The sequence below is a fragment of the Pelodiscus sinensis genome, chromosome 8 (genome assembly GCF_049634645.1).
Source record: "Pelodiscus sinensis isolate JC-2024 chromosome 8, ASM4963464v1, whole genome shotgun sequence".
Taxonomy (NCBI): domain Eukaryota; kingdom Metazoa; phylum Chordata; order Testudines; family Trionychidae; genus Pelodiscus; species Pelodiscus sinensis.
This window is the reverse complement of record NC_134718.1, coordinates 27,560,971-27,581,784: the sequence shown is the minus strand read 5'-3', so window position 1 is coordinate 27,581,784 and position 20,814 is coordinate 27,560,971. Positions and strand designations below refer to the sequence as shown.

At 44.7% G+C, this 20,814-nt stretch overlaps 1 protein-coding gene across 5 annotated transcripts in view; it reads left to right on the top strand.

Moving 5' to 3' along the window:
- The window catches only part of CTNNA3 (catenin alpha 3), a 1,020,369-nt gene that overhangs the window by 72,088 nt on the left and 927,467 nt on the right, over window positions 1–20,814 (top strand). For 4 of the 5 annotated variants that reach the window (XM_075934908.1, XM_075934909.1, XM_075934907.1 and 1 more), the window contains exon 4: window positions 5,805–5,971. The exons of the other annotated variant lie outside the window; for it this stretch is intronic. In XM_075934908.1, the coding sequence (XP_075791023.1) occupies window positions 5,805–5,971 (167 nt within the window). The remainder of the gene's footprint in view (window positions 1–5,804; window positions 5,972–20,814) is intronic. 5 annotated transcript variants of the gene reach the window in all.

Here is a 20,814-nt window from a genome sequence, read left to right as displayed (position 1 = left end):
CAGCTGGGCTGGTGCGTGGGAGCAAGTGGCATAAGCGACCATTTCGGCTCTGTGTAGGGGGGGAAGGAGAGAGAGAGAGAGCGAGAGAGAGAGAGAGAGAGCCTGTCATAAGACGGGCTAATTGGCTAGTTTTAGATAATATCCTACAATTAAAAGAAACCAGGTTAACCCTAGTGTCTTTGAAAGTACATGTAGCAGCAATCACTGCGTTCCACAGCTCAGTTGATAGTTCTTCAGTATTTGCACACCCTACCACCAGGAGGTTCCTCAAAGGCCTCTCCAATCTATATCCTCCCAGAAGGCTACCACCACCTGTGGGGAACTTGGAGCTAGTTCTTGACACTCAAACCCATGCTCCCTTTGAGCCAATAGCAACTGCTCCACTCTCAATGATGATACTCAAAGTTACCTTTCTGCTAGCCATCACCTCTGCCTGCAGAGTTGGAGAAATAGCAGCCCTAGTGTTAGTGCCACCATATACCATCTTCAGCAAGGACAAAGTCAGCTGTGTTCACACCCATGCTTCATCCCAAAGGCTTGCTCAGATTTCCACATAAACGAGCTAATCGTACTTTCATCTTTCTACCCCAAGCCACATGTGAGTGCTCCTGAGGCCTTGCTTCATTCACTAGATGTGCGTAGATCACTTGCTTTCTATTTAGAGAGAACTCGAAACTTTCGCAAAACAGACCGCCTACTATTTCAGTAGCGGAACACTGCAGAGGCCAACCTCTCTCATTACAACGGATCTCAAACCTTATTGTTACTTGCATTAGAAAGTGCTATGCTATATGGAATAAACCAGTGCCAGAGATATTTAGATCTCATTCTAAGAGAGCTGTAGCAAGCTCTACAACCTTCCTTCAAGGAGTTTCTTTCTTTAAAGATATTTGTTGAGCAGCCACATGGTCCACCAACGATACCTTCATGAAACATTATGCAATTTCTCATAAGTTATCTACTGACAGTGTCGTAGCATCTGCAGTGCTCTCAACTGTAAATAAGCAGTGACTCTGTTACCTACCTGCCTTATACTCGGGTACAGCTAGAGTCACCAACAGTGGAGCATTTACTTGAAGAAGAGGAAGTTACTCACCTTGGTGTAGTAACAAATTGTTCGAGACGTGTGTCCCTTGGGTCCTCCACTACCCGTTATCCTCCCCGCTTTGGAGTCTTTTATTATATCTTGTAGACACTGGGGCGGACTCAAGGAACGGGCAGAAGCCGGACCACGCAAGAGATCAAAGGGCAGGAACGGCATGAGGTCAATGCCATGCTGGCATGGGCCAGCTGACCACTGCTCATGAAAACTCTGATGTATGGCACCGGGACAACCTGACACCAACAGTGGAGCACCCACGGGGACACACCTCTTGAAGAACCATCATTACAGCACCAAAGTGAGTAACGTACTCTTACCTAAACAGTGAGCACTTTCCTGCAGGGTCATGGACATTCCAAGGAGCCTTGCTACCACCATGTCCCAGGGACAAGCAAACATGGGAAAGTGCCAGCCAGTCCATGAGCCTGCAGGTAGGAGCAGAGAATGGGGTGCCTCTACTTCCCTCTGTGCTGCATATACATTGGGTCTGGCAGTGCCAACTTCCTGAAGAGAGAGAACTTCTATCCCTGCCTGCTGGAGCAGCGGGGGGGGGGGGGGGGGGGGGGTGTTGGAGGAAGTATGTGTGAGTGGCAGATGCAGCTTGCTGGGGAGCATAGTACTGGTGTCCCTTTCTCTCCCTCTCCCCAGCAGGCTTCAATGTACAGGATGGGTGTCCTCTGCCTCGCTGTACTTGACTGGGGGCGGATGCTGCCTGAGGGTATGTCTACACTACCCCCCTAGTTCGAACTAGGGGGTAATGTATGCATACCGAACTTGCTAATGAAGCCCGGGATTTGAATTTCCCGGGCTTCATTAGCATAAAGCCGGCGCCGCCATTTTTAAAAGCCAGCTAGTGCGAACCCCGTGCCGCGTGTAGCCGCGCGGCACGGGGTTTGCACTAGCCAGCTTTTAAAAATGGCGGCGCCGGCTTTATGCTAATGAAGCCCGGGAAATTCAAATCCCGGGCTTCATTAGCAAGTTCGGTATGCATACATTACCCCCCTAGTTCGAACTAGGGGGGTAGTGTAGACATACCCTGAGAGTGTAGGCTGGACTGTGTGCTGTGTGGCACTGCTGTGTGCTTCCCTGACCCCAGCTTCCTTATTGGTAGTTTGTCATAGAAAGGTGTCCCATCACAGAGTTGGGAGTAAGGCAGGCCTGTGCAGGAATCTTGAAAGAAGGAGTGACAGGTTCCTAAGTGACAGCCTTATGGGTGCTGTGGACTGCCGCTCCATGTGCACCTACATGCACAGGCTGTTGTGTAACCCCCTGGCCAAGAAGGCTGAGTGAGGAGCATGAAGTCCTTTGCAACCCGCCTCCCCTGGTGTGAAGATGGGGAAAGTTATGTAACTACCTGAAGTGCCTTCCCTTGCCTTGTACAAGCCCTGGCTGGTGGGCTGGCCTCCTCCTTATCCCCCTCCTTCTGGTCCTCAGCTCCACCCTCCTGAAGGCTGACAACAGGTGTGTTCAGGCTGGAGTCCACAACTGGGGGCGGGGAGGTAACTGGCCCCTTCCCAGGATGCCATCCAGCTGCTTATGATACCAGAAGGTCTGGGGTGCTCCTCCATAGTGGGAACTTTGTTCCCTGGCCTTGGTGTAGGCCTGCCACAGTTCCTTAATTTTCATGTGCACCTGGTCTAGCATGTGCATGTGCCCCTTCTGGGCCAGGCTTGCAGTCATCCGGCCGTAGATATCTGCATTCCTGCACCTGATGTCGAGATCCTGGGGGTTGGACTCCTCACCCCAGACCTCTATGAGATCCAGGATGTCTGCACCAGACAAGAAGGGTGCCCTGTTACACCGCTAGCCAGGGGCATTTGAGCTGGCTGTTGGAGTGCTTGCAGCCGTGGGGGTCTCGGAGGGAGTTGTGGGTCACTCATGGCAGCAGGGAAGGCAGAGAAGGGTGTGCTGGTGTGCGGTACTAGTGCTAGCATGGCACATGTCATGCCACAATCCATTTCCCTTGTACCGGCAGCTTTAAACCCTGCAAGAGAAGGGAAGCTATAGAGTTTTGAGGAGTGTGGACAGAATGGCCACCAGGTAGCTGTGAAAATCCCTGAAGGCCAATTATTTCGAAATAACCACAGCTGAGCATCCACACTCACCCTTGTAGGGTTCAATTGTGGAAGAACTTTGTACGTGCTAGTTTAGGGGTGGTGATGCCTGCATTCTTCCCTCCCCCCCCCTTTTCCTAACTATTGATGAGCCAGAAGGAAGTCTTTGGGAACATATGCCATTTAAGATAAGCATTGTTGCCAGTATAGCAAGAACAAGTATAAGATAAGAGTAAAGGGCACGAACGCATAAACAATTCTGTTTACCCTAACATTCTTTGACCCTGTTTACGTGATCAGTGCAAGTAGAACTAGATCAGAACCAGATTGATAACTAACAGCTAAGCCCTACATCAGCACGTAATGAGTAACCCCTGGAAATTTCCAAACTGCAAAACAAGGCAAGAGAACTGTATTTAAGGCTGCACCAAAGCACAGCAATTTGGACCTCACCGATGGGCTTTGAGTACTGGAGCCTCGGAAGCTGAGACAACCTCCCACTTTGTTCGCAGCCTACCCGTGGTTCCAGGCTTGCAGGAAGGGACATAAGATATGCCGCTTCTTTGTTATATTGTTCTTCCAGTTATGGGGCACAGCTGCTAGCTGTCAGGAAATAAACTACTTGTGTTTGACAGATACCTGTGTAGCGTCCTTTGTACTTTGAGAGCCCAGAGTCGGACCTGAGACTTACTCTTGCTGACTACAACCCTATTTTGAAACCGCAATTTCAAAATAGGTGTCATTCTTTGTAGAATGAGGGGTGGTTATTTAGCTATAGCAAGCTTGTATTTTGAAATAATTTTGAAATAACGTGCTTGCTATGTGGATGCTTGCCTTGTTATTTAGATATAACATGAGTTATTTTGAAATAACTCTGTAGAGTAGACATGCCCTAGATCGGGGTGGGCAATAATTTTTGACAGGGGGCCACTCCCAAGATTTTGGAAAGTGGTTGGGGCTACACTCTTCCATGATATTAATGGAGGAAATGTGGGATCTGGAATAGAGGATGGGTGCAGAACAGAGCTTGGGGTAAAGGATTGGAGTGCAGGAGGTAGAATGGAGTCTGGGAGGGAGTTTGTATGAAGGAAGTAGTTGTGATCTAGGGCAGGGAACTGGGATTCATGATTCTGGGATGTGACCTAGGGTAGGAGGGGATTATAGTCACTAGCAGGAAATGGGGTGCCAGATCTGGGAGGGGGTATGGATGCATATGAAGTAGTGGGGCAGGAGTGTGGGGGCAGAGAGTTGGGGAAGGGAGGGAATGAAATGCCAGAGGAAGGTTCTCACCAGGAGACTTACCAGCCTACCTGCTTGCAGAGTTAAAGGCTTGCAGAGCTTCAAATGGTTCTGCCTGCTCGGCCATGTGCTTGAGTGAATGAGCAGGAAGGTTGTGCTTTGTGGCTGCCTGTTGTTCAAACAGGCAGTTCCCATTGGCCATTGTCTGTCCAGAAACTGGCTAATGGGATTGTGCTGGGGGTAGGAGCAGCATCTGAATCTTTCTCCCTTCCCTTCCCTCCCCTCTGGACTCAGAGAAAGCGTCCCACAGCCACATTTCTGAGTGGTGTGTGGGACAAGCACAGGAACCTGCCTGGAGCTCCCCACTGGCTCTGGGCTGGATCTGGTGGCTTGGCAGGCTGCATCCGGCCTGCGGGTCATATTTTCACCTAGGCCTGCCCTAGGTGAAGAATTGTTGCTTACTTTTATATAGCTGTCACGAGGAGTAACAGTTAATTCGAACTAAGGAGTTAGTTTGAATTAACGTTTAACTGCCGCGTCTAGCTGTGGGCAGTTAGTTCGGACTAAGGGGGATTTAAAAATGGTGGCACCCGGGAACACGCAAATGAAGCCCGGGATATTTAAATCCCGGGCTTCATTTGCAACTCCGGTTGCCCTCATTTGCCTACCTAGCTCGAACTAACGCGCTAGTGTAGACGTACCCCAAGAGAGGAATGTGATCCATTTTACTCCTGGAGTATATAATAGCTTTATATAAAGCAGAAAAAAATTGATCTTCCAGACTCCTGGGTTCTGTTGCTGCTGTCAGAAGGGGAGTATACTGTAATGGAAAAAGCAGCAGTTACAATACATAGGTCTGGCACATTCTGTCTGATAGCCAATGTGACTGAGTGTATGAGAATTCAGTCTGTCAAAATTAAGAGCTAGGTTCTTGCGGGAGGGTGTGGTGAAGTCTAGAACTTTAACGGGGTTAAAAAAAGAGCTAGACAGATTCATGGAGGTTAGGTCCACCAATGGCTATTAGCCAGGATGGGTAGGAATGGTGTCCTTAGCCTCTGTTTGTCTGGAAATGGGTGACAGGAGAGGGATCATGTGAGGATTCCCTGCTGTGTTCCCTTCCTCTGGGGCATCTGGTATTGGCCACTGTTGTCAGGCAGGATGCTGGGCTAGATGGACCTTTGGGCTCTGTCTCTTTCTCCATGGAACATCTCTTCCACAGCACTGCAAAGCTAGGTAAGTATCACCCATCACACAGAACACCTGTGCATGGTTCACTTTGTAAGGCATTAATAACATGCCAGTTCAACTCATAACACTTTCAATATGCCAAATGATTCAGTTAAATTATGTTGCCTAGCATTTGTAGACTTGGCATGTACCCTAAGAAAATGTATGGATTTATCTTGCAGGTGAATCTTTAAGCGTAACAGCAAGGGAATTTACAAACGATCCCTGTTATCTGCCTAAAAGGAAAGCTGTTGTTCAAGCAGCATGCTTCCTTCTAGCTGCTGTCACTAGACTTCTGATTCTGGCAGACATGATTGATGTGGCATACCTTTTGCAACATTTAACAGTGGTAAGTGGAATCTGTGCTAATTCAGTGTGGTGATGGTCAGAGAAGTGATGGCAGATGCCACTTTCTGATGCAATATACTTTTTTCCTATTTGTATCTCAGATCATGTATGTTTAATTTCTTCACAAAAAATTTTAATCATTTTTTTTACTCCTGCTACTATGCAGATCCAATACAATCAGTGGATGAGTAAGGGTATGTCTACACTGCAACACTATTTCAAAATAACTAGCGCTATTCTGAAATAACATAGTCCGTGTCTACACAGGAGGCAGTTATTTCAAAATATTGTCGAAATACTGTCAAGCTGTAGGACTTCTTACTCACTCTGGTAACTCTCACTGTACAAAGAAAAAGGGAAGTCAGAGGAAGAGTGCTCCATTTCGAAATAAGTGCTGTGGAGATGCTCCCAATTTTGAAATAAGCTATTTCGAAATAAGATCCGCAATTGACGTAGCTCCATTTGTGTAGCTTATTTTGAGTTAAGCCCTGCAATGTAGATACGCTATGTTGGCTTCTCCTCTTAATCACCAACAGAATTTGCAACCCAGTTACAAGTCTCTTACAGGTGAAAGTACATAAGACCAAATGCAATGAAGATACTAGGTGAAGTTGGCATTTAGAAAAAAAAATCCTGTAAGCTGAACAAATTTGATACACAACTACTGAGAGGAAAGGAATATAGACCCACTACAGTGACATTTTAAGTTGCATTATTTTATATTCCCTAGTTCAGTGTTTCCTCGACCTTTTTTTATAAAGTACCCCTTTTTCAAAAAAAAAAAAATTATAAGTACCCCCAATGCCTACAGTTTTCAGACACACAATTTTTTTCTACCATTACAACACATTTGTTTAAACAACTTAATGGTAGCTGGGCAGATGATGAAATTTTTGGGTGTAAAAAGTACAAAAATAATAAAGTGCTGTAAAACTTAAAACAAAAATTCCATTTTCTCCAAATTTCAGTTGTATTGTTATGCCCCCCAGACTTCTCTCGAGTACCCCTAAGGGTACTCCTAGCACTGGTTGAGAAACACTTCCCTAATTGAATATGTGAAACAATGTTGTAAGTTACTTGTAACACATTCCTGGCCAGAGCTCCCCGGCTCTGTCTGCCCTTCCCTAGCACCACTCTGTCTCAGGTACCCTCTCTAGCTTTCCAGGCAGCCAGGTCCTTCCTGCTTGACAGCTAGAGCAAGTATGAGTGCTTCCTCTCCTGGAACCCTTATTATAGGGTCCAGGTAGGCTCTGATTGGTTGTCTGTAGCCTCCTTCTGATTGAGTCCCAGCTCATCCTTCACCCAAGGGTGTTTTAACCTTTATAGGTGCATCATAGGTGACTCGTGGTAGCTCTCGAGAGAGGCACCGCACTTCTGTGTCCCTGCCAAAATTTAAATTTTCTAACTGGGGTGCCTGATCCCTCACACCACCTCCTACCCCTCTGGGTGGCCCTCTGCATCCCCCCTCTCCACAGGCCTCAGTCTCCTATGCATCCCATCACAGTTACTATAAAACTGCCATTGTTTCCAGTATATTGGTTACTGGAGAATATATAAGAAAATTCTTCTTTCAGAATATCTTGAGATTATTTCCCTGAATTAATTTGTTGAAATGTATTCAATTAATATCATTCTAATGTTTCTTTGAACTATGGGTTGATTGCATACATATGAAATCAGAGCTGTGTTGATAACTGTGATGGTCAGAGAGGGAAACAAAATATGTAACACCTCTAGATTAAACCAAGTGCAATTTCAACATGTCTTTTTAGAGAACAAGGAGCGAAACTGGGCAAAGGTGACATGTTACTTGTACTTTTATACACACATGTTCTACCCTCAGGCTGATATGGTCATGTCACAAGTAGAGATGCCTCAGGGCTGCTCTAATTATCACCCAGCTTCAATAGCTCCCAAGGGAACATTCCAGCAGCAGGCATTTCCAGAGTGCACTTGTGCTCTGGCCAGACCTACTCTATTGCAAATGTGCATTTAGCCAAAGCCAGAAGAGATTGCTAGTACAGAGCTGGCATTGTAGCACACCCGGCTTCCTGTACAGTGAAGAGTCCCAACTGGGGACTTTTCTCCTTCCTTTCACACTAGTAATATGCATGACTTAAATTCACTTTTTAAATATTTGTGGTAGTAAACTGAATTTCTTGTTTGCTGTGCCAATATATTAGCTAACCACAGTTAACAGACAATTAAGATAAAATCCCTCTGTCCAATATAGACAATTCTTCAAGGCTGGACAGTGGAACAAGTGCTTAACAAATTTTATTTTTAAACAAGTGAATAAGAAACTTCAGTAATACACTCATCATAGCATCAGATAATGAGCCTGGATCATTGTTTTTTGCCCCCTGCATCAGGGGGAGAGAGCCTTCTTCTATTTTTGTATATTTAGCATCTGCTTAAAGATGCTTAGTAGTGTGCTATCATAGACCTGGAAAAGTCTTCAAGGGGTCATCGAGTCCAGTCCCCTGTACTTACAGCAGCACCAAGCACTACCTAGATGTTTGTCTAACCTGCTCATGATAGAGATTTCACAACTAGGCAATTTATTCCAGTGCTTAACCATCCTGCCAGTTTAGGAAGTTTTTCCTAATGTCCAACCTAAGCCTCCTATGTTGCAATTTAAGCCTATTGCTTTTTGTCCTATCTTCAGAGGCCAAGGAGAACAATTTTTCTCCCTCCTCCTTATAACACTCTTTTAGGCACTTGAAAGCTGCTATTGTGTCCCTACTCAGTCTTCTCTTTCCCAGATGAAACAAGCCCAGTTCTTTCAATCTTTCTTCACAGGTCACATTTTCTAGACCTTTAATTATTTTGTTGCTATTCTCTGGATCCTCAATTTCTCCACATCTTTTCTGAAATGAGCTGCCCAAAACTGAACACACTATTCAAGTTGAAGCCTAATCAACACAGAAGAGGGGAAGAATTACTTCTTGCATCTTGCTCACAACACTCGTGTTAATATAGCCCTGTACACAGGAATTTCTGTGAGGGGGTGCTTTTTTTTGTAAATGAGATAGGGCATTGGCCTGGGGACCCCAGGGTTCTGGGCTTGAGCCACACCCACCCTGACATCATTCTAGCACCCAGTTGCCCCAGGGATGGAGCTGGTTCCCCCACTACGAAGGCAGGATAAGGGACCAGGGGGGCAGGACTAACTTGCAACATCTACAGTCCCCTAATTGAATTTTATTCTGTTTTCCTCAGACCATTTCTCCGGTTTGTCCAGATTATTTTGGATTTTAATCCTATCCTCCAAAGCAACTACAGCCCCTCCCAGCTTGGTATAATCTGCAAACTTTAAAAGTATACCCTATATGCCATCATCTAACTCACTGATGAAGATATTAAACAGAACTGGTCCCCAAATTGTTCCCTGTGGAATCCCCCTTGCTATGCCCATCCAGCATGATTGTGAAGCATTGATAACTAGTTTCTGAGAACAGTTATCCAGCCAGTTATGTACTCACCTTATAGAAGCCCCATCTAGGTTGTATTTCCCTAGTTTATTGATAAGAAGCTTATGTGAGACTGTATCAAATGATTTACTGAAGTCTAGGTATACCATGTCTACTGCTTCTCCCCATTATCCACAAAACTCATTATCCGATCAAAGAAAGGTATTCGAATGGTTTGACATGATTTGTTTTTTTACAAATTCATGCTATTACTTATCACTTTATCTTCTAGACGTTTGCAAATGGATTCCTTAATTATTTGCTCCATTATCTTTTCTGGCACAGAAGTGAAGCTGACAGGTGTATAGTTTCCTAGGTTGTCCTTATTTCTTTTTTTTTTTAAAGTTAGGCACTATATTTGTCCTTTTCCAGTCTTCTTGGAATCTCTCCCAACTTCTATGACTTTTCAGAGATGATAGCCAGGGCTTGACAAGCGGCTGTGAGCCCCACTTGCCAGCCGTGCAGTTTGGCACGCTGCGCATGCGCAGACTGTGCTGCGGCACCGTGCCGGGCTAAAATCTACTCACCATGGGTGAGTAGATTGCCATAATTATTGAACCCTGATGATAGCTAATGACTCAGATATCGCCTCAACCAGCTCCTTGAGTATTCTAGGATGCTTTTCATCAGGCCGTGGTGAATTGAATATATCTAACTTTTCAAAGTAATTTTTAACTTGTTCTTTTCCCATTTTAACTTCTGAACCTACCTCTTTTTCTCCAGCATTCACTGTGCTAGGCATCCGATCATCAACAATCTTCTTGGTGAATACCAAAACCATTTCCATATTTTCTGTCATTGTTTTCCCTCTTCGTTGAGTAATGGACCTACTCTGTCCTTTCTCTTCCTCTTGCATCTAATATATTTGTAGAATGTTTTCTTCTTACCCTTTATGTCTCTAGCTCAGTGTTTCCCAATTTTATTTGGCCACGGAACCTTTTTAAACTCAAAGGAATTTTGCAGAACCCCTCATAACAGTCTAGTCTATGGACCTGAAAAAGTAGACCACAAATAAGTAAGGACAGCAATAAACAAATGCTAAACAAGTGCATGAGATCAATATTTAGTTTAATTGCACATATTTAAAAACAAAAATCATATCATATTAATTATTTTTTAAATCATAAAATGTTATTGTGAGGGAATTTTCTTGCGGAACCCTTCCTTTCACTTTGCAGAACCCTGGGTTTCCACGGAACCCCATTTGGGAATCACTGCTCTAGCTAGGTTAAGCTTATTGTGTGCTGTCACCTTTCTAATCTTTCCCTTGCATACTCGTGTCATTTATTTATATTCATCCTTCGTTATTTGACCTAGTTTCCATTTTTTATGGAACTTCTCTTCAATTTTTATATAATTCAAGATCTCCCAGTTAAGCCAGTGTGGTCTCCTGTGATACTTACTATTTTTTCTACGCAGTGGAATAGTGTGCTACTGCACCCTTAATAATGTACCTTTGAAAAACTGCCAACTTCAGTTGCATATGTCTTCAGTTTTTTTTCTTAGTCTTGTTTCCTCTCTCTCTTTCTCTCTATCTCCACCAAGTCTCTGTGATACCAACTATTTAATAGTTGTTTATTTACTAGCATTTCAAGTTCTTTCTGCTAATTCCCCATACTTCTTGCATTTGTATACAGAACACTAAGATTCTGATTTGATTTTGCTCCCCCTCCCCCAGCTCTGTCTTCTCTCTCCTTTATCTCTGCTATTATAGCCCATGGTCCTTCCCATTGTGACCCATCTCCCAGGTCTTCATGTTTTTCATTTATCTGTGGGCTTTGGTCACCTGTCCCACTGAACCTAGTTTAAAGCCCTCCTTACTAGGTTAGCCAGTCTGTATCCAAATACTCTTTTCCCATTCCTCAATAAGTGGGCCTCCTCTCTGCTTAGCAGTCTTTCTTCCTGGAACAGCATCCTGTGGTCAAGGAAACCCAAAGCCCACCTGGTGACACTATCTTTGCAGCTAGGCATTCATCTCCAGGATGCATCTGTCTCTGCCCCTACTTTGACCAGAATTATTAATTATTGCCTCATTAGGCAACTTGTTCCATGCTCTTGTTCCAATATGCAAACCTATTAGATAAGCTAGATTCTTTCTTTCACTTAATTCCATTGCTACCTGTTTTAATACTAGTACCCTGTGTAAAGAGATTTTCTTCCAGTTTTTGCATTGTGATTTCCAAAACTTACATAGTTAGCCTATAAAATATAGTGACATTATATTGATAACTGCATATAGTTCTTTCAGCTTCCTTTTCTTGGCCCTGTACATGTATTTAATAGCTCATATTTAGTAGCACCTTATGTGATCTGAGTGTGCCTGGGGCAGTCCACACTAAAAATGCCAAGATTAGGTTAAGCTGCAAAAGAGAGAGAAGATAACCACCAATTTTGGGAGTAACACTGAGGTTAAACTCACCAACTCCTCTCAAACTGTGCTTCTGATCCCCCACACTGGTTATCTAGAACCTGAAGAAGAAATCACACAGCCTCTTTTATTGCATTCCGGCTTCCAGTCAGCTCCTCAGTCCAGTACAATGAGAAGTTATTTAAAAACTCTGTTCACATATACCAAATGCTCTTCTGACTCCAAAGAGTCAGCCATGTTACCAGGTCAGGTCTTACCCAGAGTGCCACGCTGCCAGCCAGTCCTTTTGGGTACATCTACACTGTGCACTAATTTTTAAATAAGCTATTCTGGAACAGCTGTTCCAAAATAGCACATCTACACTTCAGAGAAGCCACAAAATTAGTCTGAGGCACGTGTTCCTAATGTAGACGTGTTATCTCATTTAGAGCCCCAGGAGGCTCTGGGGAGAAATAACTTAGCCCCTCATCAGGGCTATTTTGAATTAGTAGCAGTGGAGTATCTACACATGCATTATTTCGAAATAGCTATTTCAGAGTAGGCATTATTCCTCATAGAATGAGGTTTACAGATTTCGGAATAAGCTGTCGGTTATTTCAAAATTAATTTGAAATAACAGAATGGCTGTGTAGACACTTGCATTGTTATTTCAAAATAACACTCGTTATCTTGAAATAACAGTGCAGTATAGACACTCCCTTAGTGTCTCAAACTAAAGAAAAAGAACAAGAAGAGTCGTTAAATGGTAAAGGAATCAGATACATACAGAGACTTCAAAATCCATATATCAGGTTCTTAGCAATATGGTGAGTTTGCTGGCTTGAAAGTGTCTCTGAAACATATCTAGATCTTGGATAGGCCATTCAATCCTTTGTTCAGCGCTTCATTTGTAGAAAAGTTACTCCCAGAGCTGAGAAGTAGAAATGAAGACAAAATGGGGATGGTGCAGCTGCCCTTTTAATCCTTTTTGCTATGCGGTTTGTATTTCCAGTGTCCCAAACACAAGCTTCACTGCATGTGGCATGGAAATGCCTTAGAGTTATTTGTCCATAGGACTCTTTTCAATTTGTACCTGACTCTTTTTAATGGTTTTTTTGTGCAAATGATGGCCCTTGACACGCCATTGACTAGGCTCACTGCTGGAGTGCTGGAGGTGTCACCCAGGAACACAACACGGCTATGTCTACATTGGCATCCCTTTCCGGAAAAGGGATGCTAATGAGACGAGTCGGCATTGCAAATCCGCAGGGGATATTTAAATATCCCCCGCGGCATTTGCATTTACATGGCTGCCGCTTTTTTCCGGCTTGGGGAGTAGGAATAAGAAATCCTCCAGAAAAGGGCTTATTTTCCGGAGAATCGCGTCTAGAATGACGCTTTTCTCCGGCTTATCCCCAAGCCGGAAAAAAGCGGCAGCCATGTAAATGCAAATGCCGCGGGGGATATTTAAATCCCCCGCGGATTTGCAATTCCGAAGTGTCTAATCTGCATTCCTTTTCCGGAAAAGGGGTGCAGTGTAGACACAGCCCACATGTTTTGAAACAGATATACCATAAAATACAGCACAGGTATGCCAAATATAGCTAGAATTCACAATACAAAGGTGATACACACATAAACACAACATCATCATACTTGGCAAATCATAACATTTTCACAGATACCTTACATGATATATCTGGTCAGATTCTTTGCAGTTTTATAATATTAGTATCGACAATATTATAAAGTGTCACTCAGATTCTATACAGCATCACAACTTATTCTGGAGGTAGAAGCATTGACTTCAGCACCTGACTGCACTCCCTGGTAGAGATGGGAGCCTTTGCCTACTGGGACTAACTCCTACTCAAACTTGGTGGGTCTTGCACTTTCAGGCAGATTGCTTACCTCAGAGGTTCACAACAACCCTCCATTTAGGCACCATACTTAGGGGATTGGCTTGCTGTTTGTTGAGCTACTCTCATCATTGGCTAGCATAAAAGTATAAAAGAAAACCAAACTCCCCAGTCTCAGTGGATCCCCAAGTCATACAGCGCTGTGTAAAACCCTTTCTTTCCCCCAGCCAGTCTTTGCCCCAAGTGGAAATGGGGAAGCCATTTGCAGGGAAGCCCACCCTCTACCAGGTTCCAGCCCAAGGCCCTGTAATAGCAGTTGCCTATGGAAATCTCCAACACCAGCTGTGAGTCAGCTACAAAATCTTTGGACTACTTCCCCAGCACTTTCCTTATCTTAGGCTCTTCCCACTGGACTCTGCTGGTGCTTGCTCCTCCTAGACTAGTGGTCTCCAACCTTTTTAACCACAAGATCACTTTTTCAATTTAAGTGCAATGTAAGATATACCTCAAACCCAAATACCCTTGCCCCGCCTCTTTTCCGCCCCTTTTTGCTCACTCCATCCCCCCTTCTCTCCCATCATCTCTCACTTTTACCAGGCTAGGATAGGAGTTTGGGGTGCAGGCTCTGGTCTTGAGCCAATGAGTCTGGAGTATGGGAGGGGCTCTGGGCTTAGCCCAGTGTGAGGGACTGGGGTCCAGGAGGGATTTCCGGGTACAAGCTCTGGAAAGGAGTTTGGGTACAGGGGGACTCACATCTGAGGCAAGTGGTTGGGTGTAGGAGGAGGTTCAGGGCTGGGACAAGGGTTCAGGAAGCAGGTTGTGGCTGGGCACTGTTTAACTGAGATGGTTTCCAGCTCTTGGAATAGTGGGGTTAAGGCAGGCTTACTCCTGCCTTGTCCCTGTGCCACTCCTGAAAGCAGCTGGCATTTACAGCAATGGCTCCATGGCGCCATGTGCTGCCTCTCATCTACAGGCACTGAGCCCACAGCTTCTACTGGCCACGGTTCTCTGTTTTTGATCAATGGGCGCTGCAGGAATGCTGTCTGTAGGCAAGGACAGCATGTGGAGACCCCCTGCTCAGCTTTTCTCACTTCCAGGAGCAACTATTACCACAGGGATAATTACTCCATCCATGACAGGTTAAGCTCACTACTCAAATAATTAAATTTAAGCATAAGGGAGAAATGAAAATTATGAAATGCACAGATCAGTCAAAAACCAAAAATAACCCACTTTGCAAGGAGAAAAAGAAGTAACAACAGCCCCTAACGTATGTGTTGGGTCAGGAGATAAGACAGTGTGGCTACGTCTACACTGGCAGCGTCTTGCGCAAGAACTGTTTTGTAGAAGAGTTCTTGCGCAAAAAGTCTTCCACAAGAGTGCGTCTACACTGGCATGTGCTTTTGCGCAAGAGCATCCATGGCAGTGTGGACGCTCTCTTGCTCAAGAAAGCTCTGATGGCCATTTTAACCATAGGGGCTTCTTGCGCAAGAAATTCATGTTGCCTGTCTACACTATCCTCTTGTGGAAGACCTCTTGCTTCTTCGTGGGGAGAGGAATAACTCTTCTGGAAGAAGCCCTGTTTTACAACACTGTATTGTAAATATACTTGCACAAGAATGCACGTGCAGTATAGACAGCAGGCAAGTTTTTGCGCAAGAATGGCTGTACTTTGTACTGCCAAGCTCCCTCCATCCCCTTCTCTCTGTGTGGAAACAAGGTACAAAAGTGGGGGGAGGAAGGATACCCCCTTTTCTCCCACCAAATCCTGCACAGCAAGCAGGAGGTTCCCAGGGGGCAGTTGCAAGGCAGAGGGCAGGAGCAGCATGACAGCGGGCGGGGGGCAACTGAAGTGCCAGCTCTTGATAGCTTCCTGGCCAAACCAGTCAGGGTCTCCTGTCAGAATCTACAAGATCTACTGGTAGATCCTGATCTACTGGTTGTTGATCACTGTCCTAGACTCTCTGCAGTCCTCCTTCCTTCCCCTCAACTTACTAACTCAGGGTATGTCTACACTACCCTCCTAGTTCGAACTAGGAAGGTAATGTAGGCATACCACACTTGCTAATGAAGCCCGGGATTTGAATTTCCCGGGCTTCATTAGCATAAGCGGGGAGCCGCCATTTTTAAATCCCCGCTGCTTCGAACCCCGTGCAGCGCGGCTACATGGGGCTCGAACTAGGTAGTTCGGACTAGGGTGCCTATTCCGAACTACCGGTACACCTCGTTTCACGAGGAGTAACGGTAGTTCGGAATAGGAACCTAGTCCGGACTACCTAGTTCGAGCCCCGTGTAGCCGCGCTGCACGGGGTTCAAAGCAGCGGGGATTTAAAAATGGCGGCTCCCCGCTTATGCTAATGAAGCCCGGGAAATTCAAATCCCGGGCTTCATTAGCAAGTGCGGTATGCATACATTACCCCGCTAGTTCGAACTAGTGGGGTAGTGTAGACATACCCTCACTGACTTAACTAGACTTAACTAACTGCAGAGAAGCATTTTTTTTTATAACCAGTCTCAACTGGTTCTTTAATTGGCCCCAGGTGTTTTAACTGGCCATGGTTCACTTGACTCTGTAAGCCCACTTAATTAGCTCCAGGTGCTTAATTGCTCTGATTCTGGCAAGTTCTTGCTGATTCTGGACTAGCCCCTGCCGATTTACCACTGGAACAGAGATGTACTCAATCTGAGGCTAATAGACCACCCTTCCATTTATTCTCTTTGTACTCTTTTGGCCTGACCCCATCACATTAGACATTCAGAAAAGCTCCTGAAGTTTTAAAAGAATGTTACAGGATGGTACTGTGCATTTCCTCTCCCACACACTGATTACTCCTGAGGATCATCTTCTCTTCCAATTATTGCTCTAATTATTTGTCTGTCTTTGTCTGCCTCCCTGGACATGTGGAATGAAAGAAATGGCCTCCCTCATGAAATTCTCCGGTTTTAAAGGGCCAGTATCCTGTTGGTCTCCTACATTTTTATACAAGAAAACGTTTTCATAATCTTAAAGGCACGTGTTCTAAACATTTTTAGTATGCTTAATACGAGTAATAACTAAAATCTGGTGGTATTCTTGGGTATAGATTTTTTTAAAGAACTCTGAGTCACTATATAATTTTCATTGGGCAGAGAGAATTAACAATAATTGAAAAATCATTAAATGACTCAAAGCATTTTTTGGAAATACTGAATCTGCACAAAAAAAGTAAATTATAGTCTTTCTCACGTATTTCAATATCGTTTCATTAAACTGCCAAATTGATAGAGGAAGTCAGTCTCCAGCATATTAATGCACAGAATAAATTAAATTGTAGTACAAATTCCCCACAATGCCTAACCAATGTTCCCTTGGCTCTGTCCTGGAGGGAGATAATATAATCTTTGTCTGCTGAGTCAGCCAAAGGGGTACCAGTTTTAATGGTGTCTTTTTACACTGACACTTATTCATTAGGAAATGGGTTGAGACAACCAAATAGTTTTAACACATGCCACTGAAAAGCCACTAGGTGACAATAGTTTTGGTAATTAACAACCTCGTATATGTTTGTTATTATTTATTATGAATAAGAATGTTAATTATTAGTTGTTATTTTTATTATCTCAATGATAGTTAAATGAGACCTGACTTTGAAAAAAACAAAGTTATTAAGTATTATAAGTGAGAACTGCTTTAGAAAATTCAAATTTTATTCATTGTGGATCTGGTACAGCAAAATACATTTAGATTCCATAAAGCTTCTGCAGCATGGAAAGCAAACTTTGTCTTTGCTGTATCATCTCAAATATTCTGAATGCTTGCTAGTGCATATCACTTAGAAGTACTTTTAAAATATGCCTCAAAAATTATTTCTTTGAAGCTGTTCCAAAACAAATATCTCTAACATACTGTCCTATTTCTTCATGAGGGTCTGAACGGTATAACTGTCATTAATCATTTGAGGGAGATGAGAAAGCTCTTTGCCTTTCATTTCCATGGCTCTAAGCTTTGTAATTTTCATAGAATAAAATCAAGGAGTTTGATCCTTGAACCAAAATTAATTTTAAAGGTTATATCATTCAGTATAGAAGGAATAAAATGAAAATAATGATGAAGGAAGAGATTTTTTTTTTGTATATATAAAAATGAAAGAATATGGTACATCGTCAAAGGGAGTTGGCAATGTATTTTTTAAGTACTCAGTTACATATTTAATGTATTATATGAATTATGTTGCATGGAATCCATATATTTTGATGGATTATTTTGAAATTCATACACTGAAGAATTGCTGAAGGTTAATAGTATTCCTTACTTAGTAGAGCTTGGGTTTAACACACTATTTGATGAAACATTTCAAAGCCAGTTTCTCTTTATTAAAATGGGATGCTTCAAGCAGTGTTTCTCCACTCATTGTACTATAGAAAAGCAATCTGAATTGTTAAAGTTCAATTTTATTAGAAAATCATGGCATACAGAAGAAAAAAACAATAGTAATATGGTTAGCTTCCTGAGAAATCTCATATAATCTCACATTTCATTCCGTGTTTAGCTGTAATAAGCAATACATATGCACTGCATAAGTTATTGTGTTTGCAGTATAGATTATGAGTAACTAGATGGCTGAAGAATACCCAGTTTTAGTAAGATCATCTTAATTGAAACTGTATGGAAGAATTTCTTTTCTCCTCTCTGGTTGCATAGAAACTCCCGTCCAAGAAAGCTCTCAACTGAATATCTAATTACACACACTAACAATATCAGCATGAACTCTGTGACTGAGTGTACTCTGATGGCATGATACTACTTTCAGCTGAACACAGTGCAGACTTGACTGATTATTTTTTCTCCATGAGTCTAGAGAATTGAGATACACTGACTGACACATTCTCTGCCTCTAAGCCTCTCCATTGGTGATCTATTTGCAGTCCTGCATCTCTGCTGACTCTGTGGCTGATTGTGGCCTCCAAGCCTCCCCCCTCTGACTCAGGGACAAGCCACAGTCTGTATGGGCCATGACCTCCTCTCTGGAAGGTATCAGCAGTTCCCTATTTCACCTTCTACTGTGGCTTCCAAGCCCAGCCCCTTCATCTCAGGAGCAAGCCACAGTTTGTAAGGGCCATGGCTTGGTGGCAAGGTGTGATGCAAGGAGGAAACAGGGTGGACCCAGGCCACCCACTACTCCCAACCCAGTGACCCTCTGGTGGAAGCCTTGTCCTGCACTCCTCAACTGCAGGAGCCTCCTTCCTTTAGTCCTCTTGAGCCTGCAGTACAGCTCAGGTGCTTCTCTGGGAACTAGGTCCTGCACCTTCCCTGGTCAGGGCCTAACTGTCTCGATCTGTTGGGCAGCAACTTATATACAGGGCTGCCCCAGCAAGCTACCCCCTGATTGAAAGCCTCTCCCTCATTGGCCAGGGTTCTGTGCAGCCCTCCTCCCACCTGCATTAACACCTTCCAGCAAGTGATGCGCAGTTGCCCTAGCACAGTGTCTCACACAGAACAAATGAAGCAGTTACCAGTGAAGCAATTGGTGATATTTTTTCATTTTATTTTCTTCATAAGAGCTTTAGAAGACCTGGGAAGTGCCTGCCTCACATGGCCACTTTTGTGAATCCTGTGTGAGCAAGCAGCACGCTGCAACATGAGCATCCCAAGGTCTCCTTGGACATACTGACAGCTGTGAGCCCTTCTGCTCCCACAGCCTCCACTGCCCAGGGATGCAGAAGAGCTCCAGCCCGGAGTCTAGGGAGATCCAGGAGCTCATCAAGGTGTCTGGGGAGGAGTCCAACCTCCATGAACTCTGCACCAAGAAGAGGAATGCCGACATCTGCGGCAGGATCCCCGCCAGCCTCTCGACCAAAGGCCAAAATAGGAACTTGGAGCAGTGCAGGCTCAAAATCAAAGAGCTGTGCCAGTCCTACCAGAAAGCCAGGAAGCAGAGCAGATGCTCTGGGGTGGCACCTAACACCTGCCACTATTATGAACAGCTGGATGCCATTCTGGGAGAGGGGCCAGTCATCTCCCCTGCTGTGGTCATTGAGTCTGGACAAGACATGCTTGGCATCAACCTGCAGGAGGTCAAAGATTTGGAGGAGGAGGAGGCCAGCCAGGCAACAATGGCTATGAGCTGCTTCTCTCTCTGGAGCCGGTTCATCCCTTCCAGGATGTCTCCCAGGCTACCAACAACCTTGGGGAGGGCACTTCTGGTGAGTTGTCTAACGTTCTCTGTCTACAAGTGGGGACAGGTTGTGTGCTCATCTCTTGGCCTAATCAGCGAGGGGGTCACAGAACAGTGTGTTCATGTGTCTGCAGATGGAGTGCCAGTCTGGAGCACTCCAGCTCCATGAAGCTCTCCCACAGGAAGCACTCAATCCTTCTTACAAGGTTTCCGGAGAGGCCTTCCTTATTCCGGCCTCTGTGGTAGGACACCTTCCCACAACAAGCCACCAGTAAGTAGTCTGCAGCGCACAGCAGTGCAGCATATGGCCCAGGTTCATGCTCAGACTCAGTCAGCATTCACACCCAATCAGGTGGGATGATGCAGAGAAGACTGATTTCTTGCATGGGAACCTGCTGGGAGGAGGAAGTGGAGGGAAATGCAGTAGCACTCTCTCTGCCAAGCAGTGTCTGCTGCTCTCACACACCTTCCCCCAACATCCCCCCCCCCTCCAGTGGGCAGAGTTAGAAGTTCTCTCTCTGTGGGATACTGCGAGTGCCAGACCCAGCATGTGCTGGACACAGTAAGGAGGTGAGCCACCCCATCCCACCTCGCACCCACAGGCTCCTAGCCTGGCTGGTACCTTATCATGCCTGCGAGGATGTTGCGATGCTTCCTTTGGATGTCTGTGCACCAGCTGGAAAATGTCTGCTTTACAGGCAACATACGGCTTTGCTTGAAACACATCTCCATTGTCTGAACTGAGACCTTTGCTGTTGGATCAGAGATTAGGTTTAGGCTTCATATACAGTGTGTCCTGTGATGACTGACTTTGTATCTTTTCTTCAGAGCTGGGACACCACCCACTATATCAACCCACCTGACCAGGATCTGTGGGCAAAAAAGAACCTGGGACAAGCTTATGAGGGAGCAGATGGTCTGCCTGCATTCCCTTGTTCAGGAAGTCAGGGTTGAGCACCTGGATCAGGTCACTGAGAGGAGTGGCGAGCTGACTGGGAAGAGAGAGAGGC